Here is a 25,863-nt window from a genome sequence, read left to right on the forward strand (position 1 = left end):
CTCTTTATCATTCTCCCCTTCTGAGTGATCACCATCCCTAATTCCTTTCTTCATTTTTCCTGGGGGGGGTGTGTGTGTGTATACACACATATATAAACATATATATATATACACACATATAATTTTTTGGTATATTTATTTTTGTTCAAATTACCACGTACACTTTTGAAAAATCAACCTATTAAGTAATTCTAGGGTATGCATATCACTGTAGAATGCCTGTGGCAGGGCCAGCCCTTTGTACTCAATGAGAACGAATACTGAAGAGTTCTTAAATACTTTGATCTTTAACCTTGAAAATAAAACTTTTGGTTCTTCCTTAATCGCTTGGACTACAATTTTCAGTTCTGAACTGTTTCCTAGGACTCCGTTAGAATTAATAACAAGCTTTTAAAAAACACTAATAGTTAAGTCTTCTAGCCTATGAAGTTGTTCTCAAGAATAGAAATAACAAAAATATACTTCACTGTGAAAGTAATAAATGGTCAGCACTAAAAACTAAATACATAAGGTGAAAAATGATTTTATACAACTCAAATATGTTAAATGATATAACACACCCTGGAACCATAAATACAGCAGCTTTATGGCTGATAGTCTCCATATGTATGCCTATCAATTCTGAGGGGTTTTTTAAATTTTGTTTTTGGTGAAATTTTGTTCATTCTCTGACCAGTCCAGAAAATGTTGGTATTTTCAAGTCAAACAAGTAAAGACCTCTTAAAAATGTGAACAGAGAGTTTATTAACTGGTATAAAAATTTTAATTAAGTAACGTTAAAATTACCCAGATATATCTTCAAAAATCTTGCTTTACAAAGGTTAGAAATGGTCTTAAAATGTTAATACTGAACTTACAGTTTAAGGTCCTAACCTTGATGAGACTCAAATTTTTTATTATTAATCCCTGAAGAATTTACCATAAAAACAACTCTGACAGTTAAATGAATATATAGTCAGAAATACTGCTACCCTCAGCATTAAATATTAGGGACTTTTCCAGCCCTATTAAGTCTGCTATTGTCATTCTTGTCATTACGCGTAAGTACCAAGAAATATGTATTTTAGTAAATCATTTGTTAGTGAATAATATTTTATATAAATGAAACTGCAGGAGTTTAAATTTTAAGATGCAGTTCTCCAGAGAAATACCCTAAATTTAAAATTTGTTTCAGAATTGAAAAGGACTTAGCTTTCCCAGCTATCTTTGGCATAGTCAGGTTTTTCATCGAAGCTGAGTGAGTCCTGGATGAGAAACTGAGAGTGGGCTCTGGCTGACCTGCAGAATAACCCATCCTTAAGCCACTTTGTCTCTGGCTCACTGGTTTTCCAATCATAAAATAGAAGACGAATACTTCTGTGTGTGTGTGTGATCATCGCATTTGTGATAAAATCCACGTCTTCCGTAATTTATAACTGCCTTCTACCCCAAACAGGAGAAAATGTATGCTGTAGAAAAAAAGTAGTAAGTTTACCTCAATTAAGCTTGAAGTTAGTTTAAACTTAAATCTGAAAGATTATTTTAGTCAGCTTCAAATTTTAAGCCTTGGAAATAATCTTAGGTGCTAATGATGGTAAAATTTTCATAATTAAAGCATTGTTTCATTCATCGGTGCCAAAATTCTCTTCATGAAAATTATAGCATTTAAGGAACTTCTATTGACCTAGAATGAACATTTGATTGTCAATTAACCAAAGAAAATTTCTTCTTCAAAAAAGTGTTTTTAACATAGCTGTTGGCTTTTCATTACAAAACGCTTACTAAATCTTAACTTGTCCTGTGAAAATCATTTGTGACTATTTTCTTAAAATCATTATTTCACAATTTATGGAATAATATATGGGAATCTGTACGTGTGAGAGTATACATATATCTGTATACATTTTTTCAAGTGAGAAGTTTTTAAGAGATTACAGAACAGAAAGAAGGAATGCAAGATTCAAAGCACGGATGCCCTTAAATGACAACTACTCACCAATAAATGGACCATATTGTAGTCATTTTAGTGCAAATGGACATGCATTCTGTGTTGTGTGGGCGACCTCTGAATGAGAGGACTCTGTAGAAGGCCAAGGTCACAAAACCACAGGAACCTTTAGGGTAGGTCCTCAATGTAGTAAACATAAAAACAAAGGTACTGGGCATCTTGAGAATGGGCCCGTGCACTTTCTTTCTCTACTTCGGAGTGTGGCAACAACAAGTGTTCTAGGGACTTTGGCCAGATGATTTTTGAAGGTTTATGAAGCACTTCACATGACTTGGTTAGGTTTAGCATGTTGACAAACACACTGTGAAATATTTACATCGCAATCTATATAAAAATAAAACTGTGAACAGCTGGACAAGAACACTGATCTACTCGCCGAACTTTTTTCCAAGTTCCTTGACATCGAGGATTGCCAATTGCTTGCCAATGGAGAGTTTGATTTCTGAAACGATATTTTGAAAATGTTAGTTACGCTGAAAGCAAACCAAAAAATTCTAATTTACAGGATCATAAATTGAGGTGTTTTGTTGTTGATCAAAGAATGATCATACCTGGAGTTTTAAAGTGCATTAAAAATTGAAATTAAAAAAAAATGATCACAAACTGAGTTTCCCTTCTTAGGGGTTCCATCAAAACAAGTTACAAATTAATCTCTATTTGAGGATACCCTCTTGTTGAGAGAGCGGTTTGAGGTTACTGTATTCATTTCTCCCACTTGATCTGACTATACGAAGTATTACATAAAGGAAAATGGGTCCCTGTTTCATGTATATTTAAATTAGAGGGGTCTGCCCAAATGAGCTCTTGTAATCCTCAACTCTTTGATTCCATAATGAAAAAATGGGAGAAGCAGGAAAAGCAAAGCCAGATTGTTGAAATTATTACTTTTAAAGTCATTGGAATCTCAGCCAGGGTTTAAGGTACTTTCTGAGGACAAATTCAATTACAAATTCACCTAAAGACAAAATATGGATGAGATATTCAGAAAAATATTAAGTCTAAAGATTTGGTTTCTATTTGATATGAATGTCTTACCTACTTTACTATCCATGTGGTATACTCCTTACAAAGGCTATTAGGCACAAGTGACTAGTAAACATAAATTCAAGTTATTAAATATTAAAATATATTATGGGAGTAATGACTAGCTGGGAAGGTCCTTCTTTTACTTCCTAATCTGTATTTTTACGAGTTCCACCTGACATACTTAAAACCATAATCCACGTGTGACTTAAATTGGTCTTTGTCCAATAGCTGACCAGCATGAAGTCTACTCTTCTCTTAGGAAGAGTGTTATTATCAGATTTAACTGATAAATGAGTATAGGATTGGGATAGATTTTTCAGAGTCAATTCTTCTGGACTATCTATAGATTCCTGTAGGTTTCTGATCCTGCAAAGCTGAGCCTACCACCCTCTCAGTCATGGTTTTAGGACTACTCCCATTGGGCAGTGGTTCTGAAACATTGCTGTGGGACTGAATCATCTGGGCAGGGGTCAGCAAACCCCAACCCACGGGCCAAATCCAGCCCACCCTTTGTTTTTGTGTGGTCTGTGAGTTAAGAATAGTTTTTTGTTTTTAAAGAAAATCAAAAGAAGAATATGTCATGACACATGAAAATTATATGAAATTTGAATCTTAGTGTCCATAGATACAGTATTTTTTTTTTTAAAGATTTTATTTATTTATTTGACAGAGAGAGAGACAGCGAGAGAGGGAACACAAGCAGGGGGAGTGGGAGAGGTAGAAGCAGACTTCCCGCGGAGCAGGGAGCTCAATGTGGGGCTCGATCCCAGGACCCTGGGATCATGACCTGAGCCGAAGGCAGACGCTTAACGACTGAGCCACCCAGGCGCCCCGACAGATACAGTATTTTTAGAACAAAGCCAAGCTCATCTGTTCACATAAAGTCTAGGGATGCTTTCATGCTGTGATAGCAAGAGTTGAGCAGTGAGACCAGAGAGCCCACAAAGCTGAAATTATCGACTACCTGCCTACTCCTGACCTAAAAGATGGTTAAAAATCCACCCCCAGGGCACCTGGGTGGCTCAGTCAGTTAAGCACCTTCAGCTCTGGTCATGATACCAGGGTCCTGGGATCGAGCTCTACATGGGGCTCCTTACTCAGTGGGGAGCCTGCTTCTCCCTCTCCTCCCCATCCATGCCCTATCTCTCTCTATCTCTGTCTCTCTCAAATAAATAAAATCTTAAAAAAAAAAAAAATCCACCCCCAAAGATTCTGATTCAGTTCATCTCAAGTGGGGCTCAGGAATCTGTATGTTTTATTTTTTTAAAAGATTTTTTATTTATGAGAGAGAAAGAGCATGAGTGGGGGGGAGGGGCAGAGGGAGAGGGAGAAGCAGGCTCCCCACTGAGCAGGGATCCCGACATGGTGCTCGATCCCAGGACCCTGAGATCATGACCTGAGCTGAAGGCAGTCGCTTAACCAAGTGAGCCACCCAGGTGCCCCAGGAATCTGAATTTTTTGAATCAGCATCCCAAGAGGTTCTGATTCAAGTGGTTTTCAAAACACTGCTTTGGAGTGATCAGGTTTCCAGTGGTCATTTGGGAGCATGATATGAACCCCTATATCCAAATTTACCCACTCATCTCTGCTATAGAGCCTCTGAGTCCCATAGTGTAAACTGGGCCCTGGATTCAGGAATTGCTAGACAGAGGGTTCTCCTTACTTGGTGTTTAGACTCCCAAATCACGCCCTGATATGCTACGTAACAGTCTGCTGTTCGGGACACAGGACAGATCTCTTCAAATGAAAAATAAGGAACGTCCTTCAACCAGTGTTCCTCCCTTACCCATCTGAGTCCAGGCCATCTCCGGAACAGCGAAGGCTCACAGAGTTCATAGCTGGGGGTTGACAATCGACGCACACTGTGTACCCCTCTCGGAGATACTGCATCCATCGAGTCAGGGGGTGATTTTCCATAGCGCAGTGATGAGTCAATGACTCTGTCTTGAACTCCACACAGTATCTAGAGCAGAAAACGGGACACTTGCCCCTGCCGTAATGAGAGACAGCCTAACGCTGTAAAGTCTTAGGAAGCCTGCAAGCCCCACGGACATTTGATGGACTGGAGAACGTGGTCTGGTGCATCCTCACAGGCAATGCACTGGCCACAGAATGCCTTGTAAAGTTTCTCATTTGCCGAACTGTGATGATGGACGGTGCCCGACTGGCAACTACAGTGAAGCTTGGGGCTCTATTCCAACCCCTGATTGAGTTACCTGGTCAACAGGAGTCTGCAGAAATTTGGATATACTGTTTTCTATCTAATCTAACCACCACATTGTGTATAAAAAGCACATTTCAGTAAGAAAATAGCACTTAATAACTTTGCTGATAAAGAATAAGAAAATGGAGTAAGAACTTGCTGAGTCTTAAGTCTGAGAATGTGTGAGCCCCTAGAGGGCTGGTCCTCAGTGCCCTGCCCGACACCCATGACTTTCTGCCCCACCGATGTTCCCAGGGACCTTCCCCATGCTCCCCACCCAGCTCACCTGCTGGATCTGGGCTAATGATGAGTTTGGACTTGAATCCAAGCATCAAAGTTATATTGGGCATCACAGATAAAAGGAAATGGGAAGCTGGAGACGTTTTTCTGTGACAGAGCCTAGTGTCACCTTACACTGAACTGTGGAAATCTCTAGCACTATAGTGACTAGACTCCGAAGGCCTGGGGGGAGCATCCAGACATGGGTGAATACTTTAGAGTCTTGTACTAAAAAGCAACATAATTTTACAATTCTTCAGGGAAGCAAAACATAGTAAAACTCCTGCATGTTGTGTTTTTGGTTCTAATTAAGCTCCACTGGGCTAGTTTCTTATCCATAGAATTATGAGCTGTCCTAGGTTAGATGGAAAGTGATTGGAGGGTCTGCTTCCGCGAGCTTTAACAGGGGTAGACCATTTATTAGGTACCGTTAGGTAGTGAGGTAAGAAATTCTATGGCGAAGCTTCAATTAACTTTAGTCAGACAGCTTAACCCAGACATCTCTTCATTATTTTCTCATTAAATTCTCCTTACAACGCCATGTGGTAGGCGTTCATATTCTCATTTTTCAAGAAGAAAACCTGAGGTGGGACAGCACATCCAGGGTCTTACGGCTAGTGCATGGCCATGGTGGGGGTGGTCTGAACATGCAGCAGACTGGGGTCCCTCTGCTGACAGCTGAAGAACGGATTTCAGGTAACCATGGCTTACCCAGGCTGTGCCTTCTGTCCTGACAGAAATTCTCAGAGCTGATGTGTGGGCCACTTTCAAATTAACCAAACACAGGTAGTGCTAGAGTCCATATTCTCCTAATGACTCTAAGAGGAACATCCTGAGTACGATTGATGAAGTGATACCATCATTTTATATAGCGTGTTTCTTGTTGATGAGACCTCAGAGACAAATCTTTGCGGCCTCACAAAAATGGAAGAGACAAGTAGGTCCCAGTTTTGTGGTAAAGAGTCATGTTTTACCCAAAGTCAACAAACAAGTAAGAGAAGAACCCCCATCACACTAAGACAAGCTTTGCGGGCTGACTTGGCCATACACCTGGAAAAGCATAAGCTGAAAAACCCAAACCAAACCATACAAAACAAAAACACTAAATTACCCGGCGTCCTCTGTGACTGTAGACCACTGTGGAGAGGCAGCTTGTCTTGTTCTCTCCTTGTTGAATGCAGAGGTAGTTATAAAGGCAGGGACTAGGAAAGAGAGAAGGGCGTTGGACACATGCAGCCTAAAGTACTCGGAACGACCTTTCCCAAACTTGATGTCAATCCTGTCTCGAGCCCCCCATCCCTAAGTGCAAAGGGCCGCGGCACATCACCAGGAATGGGACAGGGCCAAGTTACCGTGTCCCCAGAACCCAGTTCGAAGAAGATTTGTGTGCATGCCGATGGGCAGGGAGAACTGCAGGCCTCTGACAGGCAGGCTTGCCCTTGGTAATAAGTTGATACTGTGTGAAAGGGGAGGAAGGGGGGCCAGAAATAAAAACCAAGAGGAAGTAGTGAAAGATGCAGGTAAGTCAGGGGGAAAAGGAGGGAATGGAGAAAGGGAGAAAAGATTTTTATTTACTTATTTTTAAAGATTTTATTTATTTATTTGACAGAGAGACACAGGGAGAGAAGGAACACAAACAGGGAGAGTGGGAGAGGGAGAAGCAGGCTTCCTGCCGAGCAGGGAGCCCGATGCGAGGCTCGATCCCAGGACCCTGGGATCATGACCTGAGCTGAAGGCAGACGCTTAACGACTGAGCCACCCAGGCACTCCGGGAGAGAAGGTTTTTAAAGATGAAAGGAAGAGAAATGGAAGAGAAAAGGGAAAGACAGGAAGAATAAAGTAGAATAGGAGGGAGAAAGGACAGAGGAAGAAGACAAAAGAGAGAGAAAAGGGGATGTAAGGAGAAAAAAAGACCACCAGAGAGAGAAAGAGGAAATGTGAAAAGGAGAAAACAGAAGTACCAAGGGAAGAGGTGTGAGTGCCCCCCCCCCCCAATAAGGTCCTCGCGACCCCAGCCCGGAAGCTTCCCCACCTGCCTTGTGGCCTCAGGGTGACTGCCTGGTGCCGGCCAGCACAGCATCCTCCCCATGTCAACCCTCAGCCTGGTGGGGGGGTGGGGCGGTGTGAGGAAGGAAAGTCGGATTGGTCCTCCCCTCCCCTCCCTGTCCCCAGCCCCAACCCAACTCCGACACTCTGGCCCGGAGAGAAGAAAGGGAGCCAGGAATCCTCCCACCTCTGCTCTCTCCTTTCACTGATTTTGTTTGTATGCCTCCTTCCTGTTGGCCGCTAACTGTGGGGAAGCATCTGATGCTAGGTACGTACAGCACCTGCAGATAACCTCCCGATGCCATTCTGGGGTCAACTCAAGGAAGGCAGGGTTTTGCCCTGGTCATCACTGTGGCCCTCACACATTGACACACTCAGTAAGTACATAGGCAACGAATGGTGGCTCAATGAGTGAATGAAGTCACGGAATTGCCACCAAGCCTCCGGGCCCTACCTCCCTGTGGTCTTCTGTTCCTACACTGAGCCCTGTGGCTGAGATGACTCAACAATCCTTCCTACCTTTCGTTTCAGAAACTGGACCGTCCCAGGAAGGGTAGAGACCAGCTGATGTTGGCTCGTGCGCTGCCAGAGTCATCATCAATGTGAGCAAAATGGCAAGAGGGCTGCAAAACAGATGCGTCAAGCCTACGTGTTCATTTGCCCTGGCCCCTTACTGGCTCCTTTTGGCCACAAGATGGCAGCCCGAATTCTTTTTTAGATTTTCTCAGGGAGGCCTTTTGCTATGACTAGGGAACGTAAGACCAGAGTGGCCAAACACCAGGTAGTCACCTGCTCCTGAGAGTTGCAGGTATCCTTCTTGTCCTACGTAGTTTGGTGCTTAATCTCTTTGGTGTGAAAATTACTCCCATCTAGCATTAGCCCTCAGAGTCCCAGCTGTGAGATCCTTCCTTGCTGCGCTAACAAGTTTAATTGTTTTCCAGAGAACATGCCACTCCTTCTAAATGTGACCATAGCTTTGGGACTTCCCAAACCTGTGGACAGAATCAGAAAGAACAAGGGAGCGCATGTATGTTAGGAACTTACTGTTTCTCTTAGATCTAATTCTCTGGAACACAAACATTGAAAGGATTTTCGCTTTCCCACGTATTGTTTCCATTTCTGTTCTTCTGACGCATTTAAGAGTTTATTCAGCAAGTGAAGAATACAATTGCTGCTCAGTCCACGTGGCACTGGACCAGTCAAACTATGAAATTTTCAGGATGTGTTTCTTTAGCTCAAAACACGTATTTGATTTCCTTATTTGTACCGCATGTATTATTACAGAAGTTCAAAGGCAACGCACTTAATATATAGCTTGGGGCAGGGAGGGGAAATGAGGTTAGGAGGTAAAGGGCAAGTATATGATTATAATATCTGATATAAAATCCTTAGAAAAAGTTCTATAATAATAATAATAATAATAATGAAAGCTAACAATGATACACTTCTAAGTTTCCAGGCATAATGCTGAGCACCTTTCATGTGTGAATGCATTTAATTCTTACAACCACCCTCTGGGATAGGTCCTATTATTTCCCCATTCCACAGATGAGGAAACTGTGGCACAGAGAGGTTAAGGAAGATGTTCAAGGCTCCCATCTGTTTTATCTTCCCTTTCTGTCCCTAATGTGTCCTTAATATGAAGTAACTTTAAAGGAGGAAAGGAACATTGTGAGCCCCTACCTGGTGTCCCTTCAGGCCCCCCTGGGAGAGGGGGAGGGTTGGGATGGGGCCTGGGGCTCCCGGGGTGGGGGGCGGGCTCGCGGTGGGCCCAGATTAATGCCTGCTAGGACAGCACCTTGTATGTTTCCAGCCTGCTTCTTTACAAAGTACCTTCTCATCCTCTGTGACTGGTCCCCACATAAGCTTTGTGAAGAGGTGCCCTGATGTGTTCTCAGAAAACTGAGACTCAAGGACATTAAAGGAAGGGAAAATTCACAGTAACTGATGAAGCAAGGACCCCAACACAGAAGATTGCTTCTGGTTTTTCGATCTCCTGTCCACGTTCAGTGCCAAGCCTCTGCAGTACGTAAGACCTATCCTAAAAGCCAGCCAGGAACCCCGGGCCTTGTGTCTTCTGTGTCCTGCCCCGTCGAGCCCTGGCTTGGCTCAGTGGCACCTTCTACTGAGAGGGGGCACTTCCTCCTTGAACTAGAAACCTCCAGAAACCAGACCAGCAGCCACATTGCTTGGGGGTCTCTGAGCCAGCGTGACTTTTTAATATCTCCCCCCAGTTTAATTTCCATTACTTAAGAGTGGTAAGTAATTTAGAAATTATTTTTGCCTTCAGTCCCACTGCTGCTTATGTGTGGAAGAACATAGCCAGGTGCCCAGGGACAAAGCCTCGCAATAAAAGCCAGGTCCCCCATCTTCCCCCGTCCTGGCAACAATATCCAAATGTAATAGATTCTGTGTTAAGAGGCCATTTGCCAACTTTTCTGGAGTCCTATCAGCCTACCATTGTTCGGTTTTACAACTCCACTTCTAAAAGCAGGGCACCACGCATACTTACTTTGAACATGAAAATAAATTGAATTTGCTCAGGGAATTTCATAAAGCCCTCTGACACAATGGGTTGTCACCAAGGTAGGCTTAGAACCAGTGGTCTGTAGATACAGCGGAAAAGGGAACAGAATGAAAATGTGACAAATAACAGCGGCCCAGAAGCATACAGCTTATGATACACATCGATCTCCTTTTAGGAGGAGTCAGGATGTACAACTAATACAATAATAGGGCTTTTTGGATTTGTTTTTATGGTAAAGATAGAGTCAAGATCTGCATTAAAGGAAATGGAAAAAATTCAATAGCTACTTGATCATTAATAAGAGAGCTTCGGTGATCCTGTTTCATTCACAGGTCTCACAGAGCCTTTCTAGTTCTATACTTAGTTACCAGAACCTGCAATTGCAATGTTAGCTCCAATGATAACAGGAGCAGCAAAGCAATATCAAGAGGGAAAACCCTGCAGGATTTAGAGCCCTGAGATCCAGCGTTAGATTCTGAAAGTCCTTCACAAATGCTGTTACCTCCCTGAGCTCCAATGTCCTCTTGGTCTCAAGGATAATGAGGCTTTTCAAGGTCAGCAGGATACTGGCCCCACCAAGATTTCCACACCCTAATCCCCAGGACCTATGAATATGTTATGTTATTTCATAAGGAAGAATTAAAGTTGCAGATGGAATGAAGTTTGCTACTCAGTTGGCCTTAAAATGGGGAGATGATCCCGGCTTCTCTTGGTGGGCTGAGTGTAATCACAAGGGTCCTTCAAAGAGGAAGAGGAGGGGCGCCTGGCTGGCTCAGTGGGTTAAGTGTCTGCCTCCCGCTCAGGTCAAAATCCCAGGGTCCCGGGATCGAGCCCTGCATCCGGCTCCCTGCTTAGTGAGGAGCCTGCTTCTCCCTCTCCCTCTGCCTGCCGCTCCCCCTGCTTGTGCTCTCTCTGGCAAAGAAATAAATAAAATCTTAAAAAAAAAAAAAAAAAGAGGAAGAGAAAGGTGTTACTACAGAAGAAAGCACAGAGATGCAATGTAGCTGGCTGTGAAGGAGGAGGCAGGGCCTTGAGGAGAGAAATGGTGACCATCTCTGGATGATGGAAGAGGCAAGGAAACGGATTCTCCCCCAGAGCCTCCCTAAAAGCAATGCAGGCCCTGCCAACGCCTTGCTTTTAGCCCAGGGTGACCTGGGTTGCACTTCTCTCCCATGGAACCCTGAGATAATACATTTGAGTTGTTGTAAGCCACAGCGTTTGGGGTAATTTGTGACAGTGGCCGTGGGAAGCAAGCACGCTCTCCTACAGGATCGCTATGAGCACTGAATCAGTAATGTCGATAAAAGCTCTCCGCCCTGCAGCTGTGAGGGACTGCTCTGCCCTGCATCCAGGCCTCCCGCCCTGCCAGCAGCAAGTCCAGTGGAGCGGGGAGGCGGGCACAGGTGGCCGCGCAGCCCAATTGAGAGCCCCGGGTGGAGGAGGGTGCTCCTCTTCCGTGCCTCCACACCAATCTGCCCATCCTTCTATCACGGCGCTCGCTCAGCACCCTGAGCTGGAGTTGGCTGATAGGTTCGGTATTCGAGTCTGCATCTCCAGAACCCAGCATAGCGCTGGCTGTAGTAGATGCTCAGTGAACCTTGAATGAATGACCCACGTAAATGAATGTGTGGGAACTGCGGTGACACAGGGCTCAGGGTGATCCACCAAACTGCATTTTCGCGTCACTGCTCTTGTTTCCTTTTGTTGTCCATCATTTTCCCAGGTGTATTCCACAGAACACTAGTGATTCGGTGAGATCCCCTGGGGAAAGGGGCCATTTAATCCAATAAGGTGGGAAAGCATCGCATATCCTATCTCCCTCCTGTAGAATGAAAATGCTTATTAGCATAAGAAAGCCTCTGAGAAATTCTTCCTTAGAGAAAATGGTCTGATTTACCCCACGTTTTCCTGACTAAACCCCTGTTTTGCATTTGGGGGCCTCTGCCCTCAGGAAAGTGGCATGTAAGGGATCCAGCTATGAGTCAAGGGCTGAGGGAAGAGGTGTGCACCCACATTTGGGTTAGAGCAGCGCTTCTGGAACATCGGTGAGCAGCGGAGTCCCTTGGACGCCCGGTTCCAAGCACTGTGCTAAGCCCAGCGCCAGCGACCCTGATCTCGTGGGTCTGGGTGAGGCCGGAGGAACTTGCCTTTCTAACAATTTCCCAGCTGAGGCAGACCCTGCTGGAATATTCGAGGGGTCCTGTCTTCCCTGCCCAGCTTGTGATAGCAGTCATCATTTCCACGGAATTACCATAGGAACGTGCATCTCAGGAACGCAAGTCAGGGCTGCAAATGCCAGGAGAGATTTCTCCTCTCTTCCCAAACCGGGTTTTACCTCACCTTATTAGGAAAGGCGGCCACTGAGCACAGATCTATCCTGTTGGTGTTATTTCTAAGTCACGAACACCTTGCGGGGAGTCACCTATGAAGACTGCTGCTTTATAAAATCCTCTTACTGGAGCTTGGTGGGAAGTGTGGGTGAGAGGGGTAATTTGGGAACACGAGAACATGTGGAGATGGACAGGCCCGGGGGGCTTTGCCCAGAGGACAGAGGAGAGGACACCTCCATGCAGAGACGAGAACCCTGGGGGGCAGGGTGTGGGCCCAGTGCTCCCTGGTGCCCTTGGCCCATGTTCCATAGCGTCCTCTTCATTGACCTTCCTGTCCCTTTTCCCGTGACCTGCATTATGCTGTTATAAAGAGATACGGGGCTGCAAAGGGGTTCTGTGACAGACTGGTGTAGCCCTAAAGAGTCAAACGTACTTACGATCTCCTTTCTAGCAGCCAGACCCAGTAAATGAGCAAAGCAGCTGCTTCCTGATAGATCAGCTATAGGTTTTAAGAGTCATCCGAAAAAACCAATAATGTCCTACAACGACATCCTCCCCGAGCCTTTTCTGTCGTGCTCTGCAGAGTACGTGAGCTGATTGTGGTTTTGTTACACGACTGTTTCTGGGAGCACTAAATTATTTCCCTGGGAGCTTCATCTGACTGCCGTGTCCACGAGACACCTCCCCCCTGGCCCTTCCATTAGCCACTCCCCTACCAGAGGCATCATTTCAAACCATAGATCTGACCACATCAGAAAATGCTACAGTAGTTCTCCAGGGCTCCTAAGATAAAGACCAAAATCCTAAATGCAGAGCTCAGGACAGACGCTTCCCCTCTCAATGCCAGCCCCACTCTCTGTGTTCCCCAGACTCCGGCCTTCCTTCAGCCTCGCAAATGGGCCTTTGCTTCCCCGGGGTTAGAGAGATGAGCCCAAGATGGTCTCTAGGTTGTTTACTTCTGCACAGCGGGCTGACAACTGTTAGCCCCAAAGCCTACTGGCAGCAAACTCAAATTTTTATGCATCCAAATTGTTTTTCTTTTTAAAGATTCATTTATCTATTTTGAGAGAGAGAGTGCTTGAGCGAACATGGGGGGAGGGGCAGAGGGAGAGAGAGTCCTAAGCAGACTCCCCAATGAGCACAGAGCCCCATGCAGGGCTTGATCCCATGACCCTGAGATCATGACCTGAATGGAAACCAAGAGTCGGCCCCTCCACCAACTGCGCCACCCAGGCGCCCCCCAAATTGTTTTAAAAATTGCCAAACAAGCAGATTTTTAGCCATTTAGGCCCTGCCTGCTTTACATACCCTGTGAAACCAGACCTGGCATCTGCTGCCATCGATGAGCTAAAAAGCCTTGGAGTTGTAAGACCCCAAGCTGCTACCACCCTTTGCCCTTCAAAACTCTCTGACCCAGAGACTCCCGACCATGCTGCTTAGTTGCCATCCCCTAGACACAGAGCCCCTGGCAGATTCCTCTCCTCCCGCTCTGGATGGTGGTCCCCACACCATAGCCTCTGGACTTCCGCTTCTCTTGCAACTCTGTCCAAGCACCAACCAAAAAAGCTTATTGTGGATTACCGCCTCTTGTGGTCCGGTTTTTCCTACATCAGCCCTCAAATCCCTCGAACCCCTATACCTGACTACCTGGTACATCATGCCAGTCTCTGTCTGGGAAGTTGTACATTTCTCTGCCTTACCTCCCCCTCCTTAGGGAAGTCCCTTCCCTTCTCCACTCCTGTGGCTCCCCCCCTCCCCCAAGACCTATGGAAATCAGCTTATTACACACACTCATAACTCCAGACAACTCACTTGTTCAGGATCAGCTGCACCAAACTGCAGCTGTAATTTTCTGGGACTGATTTCCTAAGATCATGATTATCACCCCCCACCCCCCACCACACCGCGATCTGCATGACAGCAGGCTCACATCAGCTTATGTCACCAATGGAACCCTGGCACCCAGCCCAGTGCCCAGCAACCAGTAGACTCTTAATAAATATTTGTGCATAGAGTGAAAAAAAAGGAGCAAAATGGCTTGATGAGTGTCATATTGGTATAAACATTTCCAAGTTCCTATGAAAAACACCTGACCTTTGTTATCCTGAGAAGTCAGTGTTGCGGCTATCAGATTCAATCGAGGTCAACACATTGGTGTTGGTCTTTTGGCTTATTTCTTTGTGAGATTTGTACAGCTCCCGACTCATTCATCGGCGGAATTCTGGCCCCTCCACTGGCCACTCCACAACCAGAATGATCTTTTCAAATCACAAATCTGATCACATCAGCCCCAGTGCAGTCAGCTGGAGAGGAGGAGCAGGTGTTTTATGAGAATAATTTATCACTGCTTAGGAATTAATAATTTTTCTATTACCTTCACACGTGTGTGATGAGCCGACCTGACTACCCAGGAATTAAAGGTGCAAGATGAATACTTACCTTATGGACACTTACTATCCGGTGTGAAACACTGTCATCCTACCTAAAGTCCTTTGTCGCCAGCTTGAGTTTGCCAAGCATCACAACGCACGTGTCCTTTCCGCGGAGGGCACACACAGAAGTGGGGGGCCATCCCGGGGTTAAGAACACACCGACCACGGAGAGGGTGGAGTAGGGAGGCCCTGATGCAGCTGACACTCACTTCTTTATCAGGCACGTCCTGCGCTTCCTATCTGGGTGGCCTGGCCCATCCCACTCCCCCGCCGCGCACGGAACTCCCCACCCACCCCCACCCCCCGCCCGGCACATGGCCTTTTAGGGGAGGACGACATGCAAAGTCAACACAGACAACAAAGGCGGCCACCGCGAAACCCTCGGTACCGAAGGAGCGCCCGCAGTGCTGGCCCTGGGGCGTCGAGTAGTCCAGGCAGCCGGCTCTCTCTTCCAGGGGCGGGCAGGGCGCGCCGCCGTTCCGGGGCTCCTGCCGCACCCGGCGCCTCCGCACGCGGGCCGCGGGCTGGCACTGGTCGGCGCAGCCGCTCCAGGGGCTCCACTCCCCCACGATGCACGGGCGAGCTGAAAAACAGCACGGCGGGGATGGGACTCTCGGCTGGGTGAGCCCAGCCGCCGCCAGGCTGCGCCGCCAACACCAACAGCCGAGCTTAGCCCTCGCAGACCGCGCTTTGACTGCGCCCCGGGGGGTGGGGTGGGGTGGGGAGGGCGGCACGGTCTCAGCAGGGCTCAGTGGACAGGGATGGTTAGCTGGTACCCCGCACCTCTTCGGGGCAGATGGGCAGCTCTTCTGGGGTCATGAGGGTGGGTCTGAGCCAGGGATGCCCCCGAGTTAAGAGAGTGACGCCTTCGGGCACTTCCTCATACTCCGTGGGCTTAGGTAAGATCCTTGCTCTTACAGTTCCTTGATTATAACTTTATCCTCCCCTACCAGAACATTTTTATTGTAACAGCAATACGTATTCATTGTAGAAAGCATCGAGGGAAAAATGTAAAAGAAAATGCCCAGGTCACTTCTTATCCCCAAGTGTGTCTCTCCATCAGTCATGGGTTAGGGCCACCCCAAAGGACCTCTAGACTTGGGACTTCTCTTAGGCGCTCTATTCTCATCCTCCATGGCTTTTAGACCCCTACACAGCAGAGTTGGGTTTGCCGAAGAGCAATGAGAGCCTACAGAGGTAAAGACTGGGCTTTCATGGTCGGGCATGAAGGGCAGGTCTGGGGCAAGAATTTGGCTATAGTGACAATTCTCTGGCCATGACTGGAAAATCTATGTGGTTGCATACTTAACTTTCCCATTGAAAGTCCTAACAAATCTTTTAAAATGAATATAATGAGTTTTTCAGTGGAATTACTTCAGGACTTGAGACTGTTTATAAGAAAAAGAATAAGAAAACAACAGATGTACCTCCGAACTAGAGGCCCAAATTCTTTCCTTCCCACAAAATGTGACCCACTTTCCCTACCATCCTCATACTTTCAAGCTTACAGAGTCTTCACCAAAAAAGCACTCTAACTTCTCTGAAATCTTGACTTGGACTGCTGACAGTTTGTACTTGAAAACTCATTTGACCTCTCAGCACACTCTCTTTAGGGTTCATGGATTTTGGAAGACCAATCCTTTGGCAGCACGCAGCTCACCCTGACACGAAAAGGGTCCCATACAACATAAACATCTGTCAGTAATTCAAAAACTTCAGACTGTTTTAAAACATGCTTTTATTAATCATCTAAAAACTCACAGGCGTCCCACATCAGGTAGGTAAGGAAGCAAGGGTGAGGCACGTGAGACTTGTCGCCCATACCTGCCACACACACATCTTTTGGAAAATCAGTTACAGGCCACTTTCTGCTCTTGTCATTTCTTGTGGATCTTTCCCCTTTTATTTTCATGATCCCATGATTTCACTGGGCCCTAGAGCCACACTGAAAGAGACTGCCTGCTGGGCTAGGAGCTGAATGAGAAGCACTCCTTCTGGCCTTAAGTCTTCCAACAACTCTCTCTGTCACCCAAATCTCTTCATCCCTGAGCCTAGTTAGTCTTGCCCTGATGTGTTGGCCTTGAACGACGCTTAATATTATACTTTAAAAAAACAAAACGGGACACTTATTTCAAAGATTAAAATTGGGGGCGCCTGGGTGGCTCAGTCGGTTGGGCGTCTGCCTTCGGCTCAGGTCATGATCCTGGAGTCCCAGGATCGAGTCCCGCATCGGGCTCCCTGCTCAGCGGGGAGTCTGCTTCTCCCTCTGACCCTCCTCCCTCTCATGCTCTCTGTCTTTCATTCTCTCTCTCGCAAATAAATAAATAAAATCTTAAAAAAAAAAAAAAGATTAACATTGGACATCACTATAGAATACAACTTTGCCGTGGCATTAACTCAGAATTTAGTAATATGGCCTCGGTTTGAAGACACTCTATCCATACGGTAAAAGATGATACTGGGGACAGTTTTCTGAAAGAAGCTAGTTTCTCGGTATTTCTTCAACATTTGTGTCTCATGTGCAATGTTTATTTATTTTATTTGGTTTGCTCCACAATTAACATCCCCAAATCACAGAATCACTGAATCAGTTGTTGTTCCTATCAGTTAACATTTGACCTTGGAAAATGCTATGTCTCATATTTCCAATCCATGACTTTAACAGCTTCATAAAGAAAATCAGAAAGTTCTGGGTCCTGAGCATCATCTTGACGGCTTCATTATAAGACAAAATGAAAAAAAGTTCACATAGAATTATACAAGTATAAAGGGGTTCCAAAAAATATTTCGAGTTGGAAGGCGAATCTGAGGTATTTATTCCTATGTTACACAAAAGATTATATTCATGATTAACTTGTGAACTTCTGATTGTTTGGAGTGCAATTCATCATAGATCATAAGAGATCTTTGGCCACAGAGGCTAGGGGAAGTACGAGAACTTCTGACAGATTTATCATCTCAAGTCATATATTACAGCTGCATGACACACATTTCCTTTGAATTATTCCATTAGTATTCACATCTATAGCCAGCATGTCAAAATATTCTTTCTTAAAATCTGACTTTCTCAATCTTCACATTTCCCTAGTTATTACTGGAGGCCAATAGACCTAGTGAGCAACGTGATCATCCCTGACTCCAAGCTCATCCCAGCTTCCCAAAGTCCTAATGGTTAGGACTTAATGACATCATCCCATCCCTTTCAGAAGAAAAAGAAGCTTAGGCTTAACGGATGCCAGAATGCTCGGCAAGCTGTTTTCTTTTTTCCTTTGTTTAAACTCAATATAATATTCAGGTGGAGTTTCCCAGAAGCAGACTCATAAAGACGTGGATTTCAATGCAAGTAATTTATTTGGGAGTTGGTCCCAAGAAGTGCAATAAGAGCAGAGACAGAGAAGTAGGCACAGAAAGAACAGAGACATAGATCCCTAAGTTCCTGCTTTAGGCCCGGTGGGCAAGCCTGGCTCTCAGCTCACTAGGAAACGAGATAATGGATAGATCCAGAGTACAAGGAATTATCAAGTCCTTTCTGGAGTTCTGGCTAGTCCCTCTTCCTCAAGAGCTTTCTGGTTATCAAATGTCCCTACCACAACCACGAGGAGAATGGCCAACAACAGAGAAATACGTTATATATTTCAGTAGGGAATCTGCCCAAAGCAAGAGTAGAGCACCTTTTCACATGTCCTCACAGGGATGGCCAGTCATATCCAAGTACAAGTACCTTAAAAGATTTTCCACTAAGCTTTAAATGTATAATAATAATAATAATAATTAAAACTCTCTCAGTGCATTGCTATTGAATTTGGAAAAAAATCAAACTCTTCGCTGCAACCGACAAGGTGCTGGGTGAGCCCGCTTGTGTCCCTCCCCTCCCACCTGGAGGTGCCCCCCCTGCTCCAAGCTCCAGCCAGTCTGGCCTCCTTACACCAACTCTCTCACACTCCGGAACCTTGGCCGTGTGTCCCTCTGATGGGAATGTTCTTCTCACATGGGGCACGGCTGGGGTTGGTTCATCCTTTAAGTCCCAGATGAATTATTCAGGGAGTCCTTCTCTGGCCAGATTATCTAAGGACTCTCCCAGTGCCACCTCCAGCCTCCCACCTGCCACACCTGAAAATTACTTCCTCTCAGAGCTCAGTGTTCCTTGCTTTCTAATATCTCCCTAATTCATAATTACATAGTTTACATATTTATTTACTTTTTTATTGTCATTGAGCTTTTCATTTCGTGCCTGGTGCTTGGCACATGGTAGGTGCTCAATAAATATTTGTTGAATGAATGAGTGAATGAAAGAAATGGCATTGGACAAATTCCTCCTCCTTCCTAAACAAATTTTCTACATTGACACAGATTCTGGTTGGTTCATATCATTAGTTAGAAGCCAAAGCACTGACTAAGGCTCCAGAGTGGGAAAGGAAAGCCGGCTAAAGGACAGGAGCAAAATAAATCAGAAGCTCCCAGAGCCAAAAATATGGGAATTCTTTTTTTTTTTTAATTTTTTTTTTTTTTAAGATTTTATTTATTTGCGAGAGAGAGAGAGAATGAGAGATAGAGAGCACACGAGAGGGGGGAGGGTCAGAGGGAGAAGCAGACTCCCTGCTGAGCAGGGAGCCCGATGCGGGACTCGATCCCGGGACTCTGGGATCATGACCTGAGCTGAAGGCAGTCGCCCAACCAACTGAGCCACCCAGGTGCCCCAAAAATATGGGAATTCTTAACAAGGTAAGAGCTGTCTGGGCTCTCCCGGCAATGGCGGCCCCAAAAGGTGTCCCTGGAAGGAGCGTGGCTTTCTGTGCCTTCAGGTTATGTAGATCCCAGCCTCTCCTGGCAGCCACAAATCCTTCAAATGCTTTTAAATCCATTTATAGCTCCTGCCAGTACCACATCTTGAAAATAACAAGCTTGTTTCATTTTATTATCAGTGGCATGGAGCGGTATTTCCTCTTATTTGATCCAAATTTCCCTCACTCAAGAATTTCAGAATATGGTAAAAAAAAAACCATCTATGTTTATCTTATCCATGCAGCTCAGGGACTTCATGTCTCAGGAGGTGTCCTTTCCTCTCTAGCAGGAACCTTTCAGGTTGATGACTCTAGCTGTGGGACCCATCTTTCTAGAGCCACCCCCCGCCTCAGAATTACCAGTGGGCCCTCTCCAGGTCCATTCACAGCCTCTGTGAGCAGGAGCAACCAGAACTAGACACACTATCCTCAGTCTTAGGTGCCAAAAGGTAACTAAAAAACCCATCTTCTACTCTTTTTCTTGATGATAACACACACACACACACACACACACTCACAGCAACAAACTGAGCTGACAGCTGATCCTTCCTTTCCTACGTAGAGTTTGGGCTCTTTCGTCTTAATATAAAACCTTGCCCTCATGTTCATGCAGTGTCTCCTTGGCTAATCACGGATCTGGCCCTGCCTGCTTGGCTCTTTGCCCCCTAAAAGTTTAAGGCCACCCACGAGCAAGTGCTTTCTCCCTCACGTTGTTAAGTTCAAATAGTCCTAAGTCACTGCTACGAAAATATTCTTCTTGCACTTTACCCACACCAGTAGCATTTACGAATAGCTTTTGTTTCTTGACATTCTGCGGAAGAAAAATAAAACAGCCCCTTCACTCTCTCTCTCACACACACACACACACACACACACACATACCCCTCATGGTAACATGATTTTAAATGTCATAGGCCTTTTTGTCTTTCCTCATGTATCCCCTTTTCTGAGAAATCTTGTCAAATCTTCCCTGAAGGTCAAATGAGACTACATTGCCCAAGTGCCTATTTACCGCCCCCTCTGAAAGCTCCAATAAAATGATCAAGTATTTTTTTCCTCTTGCAGAAACCATGTTATCTGACCCCCAGTGGGTTTTTGTTTTCTTTTGAGATATTAACTGGACAAGTTCATGAAATCCTAGAGGGACAATAAAAAGGACTCCCTCATTAGAAAAAAACAGAATTTTATACACCATGTAAGCCCAGAGAAAAAGGGCATACAAATCACAAAGATAATTATGCTTTTACTCGGTAGTCAGTGTCCAGGTGAGTTGTGTTCTTCTTTTGTGCATTTCTGTATTTCCCAAGTTTTCTGCAACAAACATATTTTGCAGACAAGGAAGGAAAGAGTCGTATTTAAAAGGACAAGTGGCTCCAGCCCAGCTGGGGGCGCCCTCTGCAGCCACAGATAACATCCCCTTGGTGGAATGACCCTTAGGGCTATTGAGACAAACATAATTCAGTGACACCACCATGGCTCTCAGGGGGGGCAGGACACACTTCTTTGCCCTTGAGGAGTATCAGTCAAAGGAGAGAGAAGGCTCACTCACTCTACCAGTATTTATCTGGGGCTTGACCTGCCAAGTACACAGCTTCTCATAAAGCCTCAGTCCTTGGAGGGTCAAAGCATAACATTTAAACATAAGGGCTCTGGACTTAGAGTTCCTGGGTTCAAATCTCACTCCATCACTTGTTAGCCATATGACTTGGGATGAATCTCCCAACCTCCCAGTGCTCTGATGACCACGGCGGCGGGTTGGGAGACTTAAGTAAGACTAGAACTGTGAGGTGCCTGGCACGGAGGAAGTGTGGCAGAAGGGTTAACAACTTTACCCTCCTCCACTGAATGCCCAGGGCTGCGGCCCAAGCCTGCAAAGTCAAGTCATGTTGAATGCTGGCGCCAGGCCCTGCTCATTTTTCCTACAGAGACAAAGGCAGGGGAAGCCACATGCTGTCTCTCAGGCCGCTATGGTTCCCAGTAAAGCCTCAACTTTTCTAAATCACCGTAGACGGTGACATCCTTCCTCTGCATGAGTTTTAGAGCCCATATTTTCCAGTACACTTGCCCTTTCTCCTTCCAGATATGTGGTTAGCAGATTTGGGCCAGTTAGGTTTCTAGATTCCCCGGGAAATCTACATGAAAAGACTGGCTCACATGGGCTACTCAATGTTTGCCCTGCTCCCCTTGGGTTCATTATTACTCTTTCCTGAATTTGCTCATCAAAAAATCCAGTGCAGCCTACTGTTTCTATGATCTTGGAATGAGGCTCTAGGAACCCAGGTGATGAGCTAGAGACCGGGGCGTCGTGAGCCTAATAAAGGAAGCCTTCTAAGAAATTCGTCCAGGGCAGGTAACTTGGATCTGTGTCCTCCTTTACCTCTCCCCTGGTCAGGCACAGCCAATGGAGAATTTTCTATTCCTTTTTTTTGGGGGGGGAGGGGTATAGAGATATATAATTGGTGTTGAAACCAATACCAACATCATAATGAGATTTTTCTGAGATCATTTGTTTCAGAACAGATATTTTTGGCAGTTCAGTAATTCCACAGATCCAATAACTTATTTTTATTTTGACTAAGTAAAAATAAAAAGTCCTATTTAGAAAAAGAAATTCCAGTATTTCATCTCTTAGCTACACCAAAAAAAAAAAAAAAAAAAAGTCTTTACAAAGAAGAAAAAAATCAGAAGGCAGAGAAATAAGGCATTCTTAGTTCTACTGACACAGCTTTTTGGTTCACATGTAACGTAATTTCAGTCAAAAAGGTTTCAGATGGCATCGACAGGTAACATAACATTGGGTAAGGAGAAGAGATCCTAAGGGGCAGAATGGTTCTATGTCTACGGAGTGACTGGCGGGCCCTGAGCTGCCGAATGTTGATATATTTAGGAATCAATATCAACCATGCACAGCAGATGTGGCAGATGGCAGCCCGAAGTCGGACAGCCATGGGCTCAGACGTCCCTGTGCTGCCCATTCATGTTAACTTAGTGATGGGAGAGCCCTGGGACACCCCAGCTCCCGAGTCTGTACAACGCTCCGGCAAGACCAGCGGAGAGTGCACAGCCAGGACGCCTGGCCGGAGCTAAGGAGATGGAGCATCTTGGCTCTGCCATGCCCCTTCTCACCCTCAGCTCGGCAGAGCAAGCAGGCCAACCTCCAAGTGGCCAACTTCCAACCGTCTCTATTTTCTCCTCTCCTCCCCAGAAATTCCAGGCGCAGAGGATTTACTCAACGAGGAGCCTTTTCGGTCCCGTGTCTGCTTCTTCGAGGGCCTTTGAGGGCCTCCGCTAACTCCCTGGGGAAGGGCAGTTTAGGCTGAATATGCTCCTTTTAAAAATTCTTTTGGGCTCCTTTCTTTTTCTGGTTTCAGCTCCCATGCCCTCCACTTGCTCGCAGCTCTTCCTCAGGCGCCAAGGTGCCGGGACTCCTTGCTGAGACCTTCCCAAGATGGTCAGGTCATCTCTTCTCTGCTCCTCCTTACCCAACACATCCCCGCTCCAATGAGAGGCTCTTTGCTTGAACAGTTCAACCTCCTGCACCGAAAAGACAGGATTTATTTGTGACCAAATGAAGACTTTGAGGACTCTGCCATCCCTCACTGGAAAGCCAGTTCTTCTCATGACCCAGGGCTGTTCTACGCATGCCTCTTCCGTGCCTGAGTCTCTCCGGGTCCAGCTGGGTTCGCCTCCTGCCCTGTCCACCAGCATAGCCTCAGGACCGAGCCCAGTTCCCACACCACAGGTGCTGCGAGTGACCACGTGATGCTTTCCTGCTAGAATTCTCCTTCCCCTTCTGGAGACTTCCTGCTCATTCTCCAGGACCATGCTTGCATGTTACTTCCTCCGGGAAGTTTTCCTTGAATCCCTTGGGTCTTCCGAGTTTTCCCTTCCTAGCCTCCTGGACCCCTCATTTGGGCACCAAGCATGTTGTAGGTGGTTCGCAGGGGTAGTCCCCTGCTTGACTGTGAACTCGTAGGGAGCAGAGACTGTGTCTTCATCTTCTTTGTAGCCCTGTGCTTCCCACAGGGCGGGGCACATTATCTGGTCTACGGGAAGACAGGAGTTTGCATCGAATGCTCTTCGGACACCCTGGGGACCCTGGGCCCGGGGGCACTGCATTTCCTAAAACACTGACTCTTCACCTTACTTGAGTAGTAAAATACCCTGGCCTTGAAGCAGGAAAGGGAGAGAGGCTTATCAAAAAGAGGATCAATATTTGTAGGTTAATCATTAGCTTTCAAACAGGATCAAAAAAATCTTCATGTTTTTCAATTGTGTTCTTTCAGGAGAAGATCTGGGTGCTATCTTGCCTGGCTGGTGGCCTCTTCCAGCTTCTCGACAGGGCATCCGATTCCCCGAATAATGACACGGACCTGCGGGTTATTCTCCCAAGAAGACGCCGTGGATATCAACGCGGGGATCCTTGAGGCCAAACCCTAACATACGTGAGGCATATGAGCAGGGAACAAGGTTACTTTTATTTCTAGAGCTGGCTTCTCTCAGGTAAACCTTGTTCTTTAGGACTATACTCACCATTTCTTCATCTTTTAATTTACTTAAATCAGCATCTATTGAGCCCTTACCAGGGGCTGTGATACTGTGGGAAATTGAAAGATGCAAAAGACTGACCCTACAGGAAAACCAGCAGGATTAAAACATAATAGGAACCCCCAGATAAAAACCTTCATCATGCTATAGAGATAAAATTGAATTCAACGAGCATATCAAACACCTCCTGGGAGAAAGGGGCTGTGGCACATGCTGGAGTCCAGAAGTGAGGACCGCTGTGGTCTTCTGAGAACTTGTTCTGCAGAAGTGGGTACCCTACCAGAGCAAGCCCTGGGCACCCAGTGGGGTAATTACACATCCCTTCCCTTTGCACGGCTCACAAGGCCCTGAAGATCCCTGAAGGTTAACAGAATGAACGCAGTGGAGCCTGGCCCAAGGACATGCCATCTTTCCAGGTAGGAGGGGGCCCTATCAGGCTGGAGTTCCTGAACCCCACACACTTCCAGGAGAACAGATAGCTCCAGCCCCTTCCATCCAGGTTCTCATGGGGAGAGGTGCTTTGGAGTGCTATGTGTAGATGGAGAGTACTGGAGGATCCCTGGATGGAGGGGGCTGGAGGGCCCTAGGATAGATGGAGCTGGGTGTACCTGGAGGGAGAGAGGGGACTGGAGGACTCTAGGATGGGGTGGGGGGTAGGAGCTGAGTGCACCTAGATGAAGGAGCCTGGCGGACTCTAGAATGGAGGGAGGTGTACCTGGATGGAGGGGTGAGGGGTAGGCCAGGATAGACGGTCCGGACACGCCAGGATGGAAGGGGCCGGGGGGATCCTGGCTCCCGGGCTGCGGTTCTTGGTGTGGGATCCTGTACCCCGTGGCTGCTGGCGAAGGGCTGGCGCCCCCCGCCCCCCTCCCCGGGCCCCGCCACCCACCTGGGCATGCCCTGGCGTAGTCGAAGCAGCAGTCCCCCGTGAGGCGGCAGGCTTGGTCGCAGAAGCACGTCCCGTAAACCCTGTCCAACCTCCAGCCGAGCACGAAGCAGGCGGCGTCCCGGCCCGGGCAGCAGCGCCCCGCCTCGGCGCAGCCGGCCAGGGTCCCGGGCCACAGCCGCGCCAGCGCGCACAGCGCCATCCACAGGGTCCTCATGGCCAGCGCTCCGGCGGCGCCTGCCACGCCGCAGAGCTCCGGGAGAGTGGTGAGCGCGTCCGGGAGCGGCGGGCCCGAGCAGCCCGAGCGGCCGGCGACGCGCAGCCCGGCCCGGCCCTGCCCCGCGCCCGGCCCCCGCCCTCCGCGCCGCCCCTCCCCAGCCCTGGCGGCGCGCCGGTCCGGGCGGGTGCTGCGGCTGCCCCCTGCCAGGCGGAGAGGGCGCGTCTCCCCGGGGCGCCCGGCCATCAGCGCTCGGAGCACCAGCCCCCTGCCCGCCGCCAGCCCGCCCGCGGCCCTGCGCCCCTCGCCCGCGGGACCGCCCCGGCAGAGAGCCGAGCAGCAGGTGCTCGGGGATCCCCGCGGCCCGGGGAGCGTCGGGTCCGCCACTAGCTCGGCCAGGGAGGCCACAGTTCCTGCCTCCAGCCTGTTTCCTAACGCCTGGGGTCACGTTCATGAGTGGGCATTTTGCTCTCAAACTGGAGACGAATAGCGCTCGATGCGCAACAAACGGGTCTCCGCCGCACAGTGTGAGCGGGGCACCCTGTCTTCGCCCAGGAGAACTCATACTGTATTTTTTTCCGGGACACCAGTCCCCGCGGGC

General features: G+C 47.1%; 1 protein-coding gene across 1 annotated transcript; it reads right to left on the reverse strand.

The window, feature by feature from the left end:
* Nucleotides 1-720: 720 nt before the first annotated feature.
* On the reverse strand, nt 721-25,322 carry SBSPON (somatomedin B and thrombospondin type 1 domain containing). The gene is made up of 5 exons (XM_035011342.1): nt 25,049-25,322; nt 15,219-15,413; nt 6,607-6,697; nt 4,800-4,976; nt 721-2,429 (listed from the first exon to the last, which is right to left on the reverse strand). Exons 1-5 carry the CDS (start codon nt 25,260-25,262, stop codon nt 2,312-2,314), a joined length of 795 nt encoding a protein of 264 aa, XP_034867233.1. The 5' UTR covers nt 25,263-25,322; the 3' UTR covers nt 721-2,311.
* Between the last annotated feature and the right edge of the window lie 541 nt (nt 25,323-25,863).

The sequence above is a fragment of the Mirounga leonina genome, unplaced genomic scaffold, assembly GCF_011800145.1.
Source record: "Mirounga leonina isolate KUSES-001 unplaced genomic scaffold, KU_Mleo_1.0 Mir_165, whole genome shotgun sequence".
NCBI classification, from domain to species: domain Eukaryota; kingdom Metazoa; phylum Chordata; class Mammalia; order Carnivora; family Phocidae; genus Mirounga; species Mirounga leonina.